At 66.3% G+C, this 5,788-nt stretch overlaps 1 protein-coding gene across 5 annotated transcripts in view; it reads left to right on the plus strand.

Annotated features, from left to right (window-relative positions):
• Nucleotides 1-5,769, plus strand: part of TRIM3 (tripartite motif containing 3) — a 7,725-nt gene extending 1,956 nt beyond the window's left edge. Inside the window, exons 2-12 of one of the 5 annotated variants that reach the window (XM_021383803.1) lie at nucleotides 43-205; nucleotides 1,379-1,466; nucleotides 2,042-2,279; nucleotides 2,343-2,494; nucleotides 2,573-2,753; nucleotides 2,824-3,547; nucleotides 3,625-3,728; nucleotides 3,796-3,963; nucleotides 4,030-4,210; nucleotides 5,234-5,304; nucleotides 5,391-5,769. In XM_021383803.1, the coding sequence (XP_021239478.1) occupies nucleotides 43-205; nucleotides 1,379-1,466; nucleotides 2,042-2,279; nucleotides 2,343-2,494; nucleotides 2,573-2,753; nucleotides 2,824-3,547; nucleotides 3,625-3,728; nucleotides 3,796-3,963; nucleotides 4,030-4,210; nucleotides 5,234-5,304; nucleotides 5,391-5,645 (2,325 nt within the window). In that variant the 3' untranslated portion in view covers nucleotides 5,646-5,769. Of the gene's footprint in view, nucleotides 1-42; nucleotides 206-1,378; nucleotides 1,467-2,041; nucleotides 2,280-2,342; nucleotides 2,495-2,572; nucleotides 2,754-2,823; nucleotides 3,548-3,624; nucleotides 3,729-3,795; nucleotides 3,964-4,029; nucleotides 4,211-5,233; nucleotides 5,305-5,390 lie in introns of those variants that run through there. The other 4 variants (XM_021383811.1, XM_021383819.1, XM_021383828.1 and 1 more) reach the window with 4 other exon arrangements.

Consider the following 5,788-nt stretch of genomic DNA (forward strand, 5'->3'; position numbering starts at 1 on the left):
CCCGGTGCGGGGCCCAGTGCGCGCTGACAGCCCCGCCCGCAGGCTGAGCGCCGCGGGGCCTCGGGGACGCCGCCATGGCGAAGCGGGAGGCCAGCGCTAGCCCGGTGGTGCGGCAGATCGACAAACAGTTCCTGGTGTGCAGCATCTGCCTCGACCGCTACCGCAACCCCAAGGTGCTGCCGTGCCTGCACACCTTCTGTGAGAGGTGAGGCCCGCCCCGCCGCGCCCCGCCGCCCCCCAGCACCGCACCGCATCGTGGCTGCTCCCGCTGCGTCCCTGCTGCGTCCCCACTGCATCCCCACTGCATCTTGTTGCGCCTCCACTGCATCCCCACTGCATTTTCACCGTGTCCTGGCCCTGCTGCGTGTCCCTCAGTGCTTGCCCACTGCATCCCCACTTCACCTCCGCTGCATCCCCATTGTATCCCCTCTGCACCTTGTTCCACCCCCACCGCATCCCCTCTGCATCCCTGCAGCACCTCTGCTGCACCCTTACTGCATCCCTGCTGTGCGCTGGCCCTGCTGCACGTCCCTCACCGCGTTCCTGCTGTGCCCTGCCGCCTCCAACTGCATCTTTGCTGCATCCCCACTGCATTCCCCCCTATGTGCTGCGCTGCATCCACCAAAGCATTTTCCCCGAAGACTTGTATCGAGAGAAGGGCCTCACTGCTCCCCCAGTGCCTGCACTGAGCGCCTGGACCCGCTACATCCCCACTGTGTTGGCACTGTGTCTCTGCTTGTGCCCCTCCGCTGCGCCCTGACCCCAGCTGCACCCCCTTACTGCACCCCACTGCATGTGTACTGCGTCCTCAGTGCATCCCCCTCTGCACCTCCTGCAGGTGAGCGTGGTCACTGCGCTCCGCGGCATTCGCACTGCATCCCTGCAGGGCCCCACTGCTTCGCCCGCAGCATTCCCTTCCTTCCTGCAGCTCCTGCAGGAGCTGGGCTGGAGCTTCTGTGTCCCACTGTGTCCCGCTGAGCCCCCCCTGCACCTCTCTGCATCCCTGCTGCCTCCACAACGTGCCTGACTGCATTCCCACTGCCCTGCTGTGCCCCTCTGCATCCCTTCTGCACCCCGATGCCTCCAGAACGCATCCCCACTGTGCCCCACTGCATTGCCCGCCGCCTCCCTGCTGTGCCCTGCTACCTCCAAGTTGTGTAGTGCGGCATCCCCCTGCACGTCTCCAGCACAAGATGGGGCCACCCCACTTATCCTGGGAGCTGGAGTCCCGCTGCCCCCATGGCCCATAGCCCCCATAGTGTGGGCTGCGGCTGCAGTGCTGTTCCTTCCCCTCAGTGCGGGGTCTGGATGGGGTGGGGGGGTCTGGAGCATGGCTGGGGGTTCTATACTGACATCTGCTTTCTCTGTGCCCCCCCAGGCCTCCTGGCATCCCCTGCTCCCCTTCCGTCTGGCACAGCCCTGTCCTATCCATCCATCCGTCTGTCTGTCTGTAGCCCCATGTCGAGGTGTCATGGCCAGCTTTCTGTGGACTGTGTCCCCAACCCTGCCCCCATCCTGTCTGACCCCCAGCCCTGTCCCATGCTCCTGCCGCGTGCACTCTGATGCGCCATGGCACAGCCCCTGTCTGTCCATCCATCTCACCATCTGCCACCCCAGCAGCCCCGTCCCTTGCTCCCACATCACAGCCCCTGTCTGTTTGTCTTTCCCCCATCGGACTTCCCAGCCCTGTCCCACGCGCCCTAGTGCACCGTGTCACAGCCCCGTCCATCCATCTGTCCATTGTCCACCTGCTCCCCCAGCCCTTCCCTCCGGTCCTGTCCCGTGCACCCTGAAGCACTGTGGTGCAGCATCCCCATCCATCTGTCCACCCTTCCAGCCCCTTACCTCCCTGCCTTCCCTACACGCTCTAGTGCACCCATCAGTCCATCTTTCCCCGGCCCTGTCCCTCCATCCCACCCTGTGCCCCACAATGCACCGTGGTGCAGCCTTCTTCCCCCTGCCCACCCCGTCCCGGTGCCCGCTGCCCCGCTCGCTGCCCGCGGGCGGCCCTGACCCTCTCGTTGTCCCCGTTCTGCCCCAGGTGTCTCCAGAACTATATCCCGCCCCAGAGCCTGACCCTGTCCTGCCCCGTGTGCCGCCAGACCTCCATCCTGCCCGAGCGTGGTGTGGCGGCCCTGCAGAACAACTTCTTCATCACCAACCTGATGGAAGTGCTGCAGCGCGACCCCGACAGCCGCGGCCCCCACCCCGGCCCGGGGCTGGACCCCGTCAGCGCCGTCACCGGGCAGCCCCTGTCCTGCCCCAACCACGAGGGCAAGGTGGGTGGCGGGGGGGGGCGGGTGTGCCGCCGAAGGGGGGGGCCCTGAGCGCCGCTGCCGCAGGTGATGGAGTTCTACTGCGAGTCCTGCGAGACCGCCATGTGCCGCGAGTGCACCGAGGGCGAGCACCGGGAGCACGTCACCGTGCCGCTGCGCGACGTCGTGGAGCAGCACAAGGCAGCTCTGCAGCAGCAGCTGGATGCCATCCGCGGCAGGTAGGGGCACGTGGGGTGGGGGTGTGGGGGGGGTGCCAGGCTGGTGGCCGCCCTCCGTGCCCAGCGCCGGCTCCGCAGGCTCCCGCAGCTGGCGGCCGCCATCGCGCTGGTGTCGGAGATCAGCCAGCAGCTGGTGGAGCGCAAGAACGAGGCGGTGTCCGAGATCGGCAGCACCTTCGAGGAGCTGGAGAGGGCCCTGCAGCAGCGCAAGGGGCTGCTGGTGCGCGACCTGGAGGCCATCTGCGGGGCCAAGCAGAAGGTAGTGCTCCCGGTGCCCCGGCGCGGCGCCGCACGGCGCCGTGGGGACGCTGACGCTGCCCGGTCCGCAGGTGCTTCAGGCGCAGCTGGAGGTGCTGCGCCAGGGCCAGGAGAACATCCTGAGCAGCTGCGCGTTCACGGAGCAGGCGCTGCACCACGGCACGGCGCCCGAGGTGCTTCTGGTGCGCAAGCAGATGAGCGAGCGGCTGAGCGCGCTGGCCAGCCAGGAGTTCCCCGAGCACCCGCACGAGAACGACCAGCTGGACTACGTGGTGGAGACTGACGGCGTGCGCAAATCCATCCTCAACCTGGGAGTGCTGATCACCACCAGCGCCACGGCGCACAAGACGGTGGCCACGGGCGAGGGGCTGCGGCACGCGGTGGTGGGGCAGCCCGCTTCGCTCAGCGTCACCACCAAGGACAAGGACGGCGAGCTGGTGCGCAGCGGCAGCGCCTGCCTGCGCTTCATGGTGACGGGGCCGGACGGCGGCGCGGCCGAGAGCGAGGTGCAGGACAACAAGAACGGTACCTACGAGCTGCTGTACACGCCGCGTGCCGAGGGCGACTTCCAGTTGTCCATCGCGCTGTACGGGCAGCCCATCCGCGGGAGCCCCTTCCGTGTGCGCGCCGTCAAGGCCAGCGACGTGCCACCATCCCCGGACGACGTGAAGCGCCGTGTCAAGTCGCCCAGCAGCGGGCACATCCGGCAGAAGGCGGTGCGCCGGCCCTCCAGCATGTACAGCAGCGGCAAGAAGAAGGAGAACCCCATCGAGGACGAGCTCATCTTCCGCGTGGGTGAGCGGCGGCGGCGGCGGCGCGGCGGGGCCGGCGGAGGCACGGTGCAGCACTGACGTCCGCGTGTCCCCACGCAGGGAGCCGCGGGCGGGAGAAGGGCGAGTTCACCAACCTGCAGGGCATCTCCACCTCCAGCACCGGCCGCATCGTGGTGGCCGACAGCAATAACCAATGCGTGCAGGTAGGAGCCCCCGGGCCCCGCCGCCCCCCAGCCCTCGGCCCGGCTCAGCCCCTCCCCGTCCCCCTAGGTGTTCTCCAACGAGGGGCAGTTCCGGCTGCGCTTCGGCGTGCGTGGCCGCTCCCCAGGGCAGCTGCAGCGCCCGACCGGCGTCACCGTGGACATGAACGGGGACATCATCATTGCTGACTACGACAACCGCTGGGTCAGCATCTTCTCCCCCGAGGGCAAGTTCAAGGTGAGGGGGGGGCCGGGGCGGGGGGCGCGGGCAAGGGGAGCCCGCTGATGCCCGTCGCTGCTGCAGACGAAGATCGGTGCCGGGCGGCTGCTGGGCCCCAAGGGCGTCGCGGTGGACCGCAACGGGCACATCATCGTGGTGGACAACAAGGCGTGCTGCGTCTTCATCTTCCAATCCAACGGCAAGCTGGTCACCAAGTTTGGGAGCCGCGGCACGGCCGAGCGGCAGTTTGCAGGTACACTCGATGGTAATACCATGGGCACGGCCCTCCTCCTTACTGCATGCCTTGGGCTGCCGCTGCTCGGGGCTGGGTGAGTACTGCGCTCTGCCTGCGCTGCCACGAGCCGACCCGCGGCACCGCAGCACCCAGGGGTGGGGGTGGAGATGAGGCTGAGGCTGGGGTGGGCTCTGGGCTCGGATTCCAGCTCTGTGTTCTGTGTTCTGGAGCTGGGCTCAGGTTCTAGATTCCGTTTCTGGGTCCTGGTACTAGGTTCTGGATCTGGTTCTGGTGCTGCATGCTAGGCTCTCGGTTCTAGTTTTGTGCTTAAGTTCCAAGTTCCAGTTCTGGGTCCTGGTTCTGAATCTTGGTTCTAGTTCTAGTTCTGGTGCTGGAGCTAGGCTCAGGGTTCCAATTCTGGGTTCTGGAACCTGGGTTCTGGGCGCTGAGGTTGTGTTCTAGGTTCTAGTTCTGGGTCCCAGTTCTGGGTTCTCATTTTGAGTCTTGATTCTGGTGCTGAGTGCTGTGTTCTAGGGTTGAGATCTAGGTCCAAGTTCTGAGTTCTGGTTCTGGGCTCCGGGCTCAGGTTCTAGTTTCAATTTCTGGATTCTGGTTCTGGATGCAGGGCTCTGGGCTTGGGTTCTAGGTCCCCATTCTGGGTCCTGGGCTAAGGTTCTAGGTCCCAGTTCTGGGTCTCCAGGACCAGTTCTGGTGCTGGACTCTGAGTTCCACTTCTAGGTTCTGGGATCTGGCTTCCAGTTCTGAGTGCTGGATTTTTGGTTCTGGGCTCCGGTTCTGGGTCCTAGTCCTCGGTCCCGTTTCTCGGTCTTGGTTCTGGGTGCTGGGCTCTGGGCTTGGGTTCTAGGTTTCAGTTCTAGGTCCCAGCCCTGGGTCCTGGCCGTGTCTCTGGGTTCTGCCCCATGGGTCGGGTGCTGGGTCCCCCCAGCTCTGCGCTCCCCAGGGCCGGGCACCGCCTGCACTAACGCTGCCGCGCACCTTAACCCCACGGACGGGTCCCGGTGCCCCCGTCCCCTCTCAGCGCCGCTCCTCCAGGGCCACACTTTGTGGCGGTCAACAACAAGAACGAGATCGTGGTGACGGATTTCCACAACCACTCGGTGAAGGTGAGCGCGGCGCAGCGGCGCGGCTGCGCCTGTCCCCATGTCCCTGGGTGACGGCCCCGCGGTTACAGCCCCCTCCCCATCCCCAGGTGTACAACGCAGACGGAGAGTTCCTCTTCAAGTTCGGATCGCACGGGGAGGGCAACGGGCAGTTCAACGCGCCCACCGGCGTGGCCGTGGACGCCAACGGGAACATCATCGTGGCCGACTGGGGCAACAGCCGCATCCAGGTGGGTCCTGCCCCGATCCTGTCCCTTCCCCAGTGGGTCTGGGCAGGGAGCGGGGTGCGCGGCCCCCAGCTGGGACCGGGTCGTAGTATCGTTAAGGTTGCAAGAGCCCAGTGAGACCATCGAATCCGACGGTAGAACTGTAGGATTGTTAAGGTCGTAGAATCATTAATGGGGGCAGCTGGGAGCGGGGCACGGACAGGGTCGGTAAAGCCATGGGGACGGTGTAGGGACAGGGCAGGGTGGGGGCCGGGGGGGTG

The sequence above is a fragment of the Numida meleagris genome, chromosome 1 (genome assembly GCF_002078875.1).
Source record: "Numida meleagris isolate 19003 breed g44 Domestic line chromosome 1, NumMel1.0, whole genome shotgun sequence".
In the NCBI taxonomy this organism is placed as follows: domain Eukaryota; kingdom Metazoa; phylum Chordata; class Aves; order Galliformes; family Numididae; genus Numida; species Numida meleagris.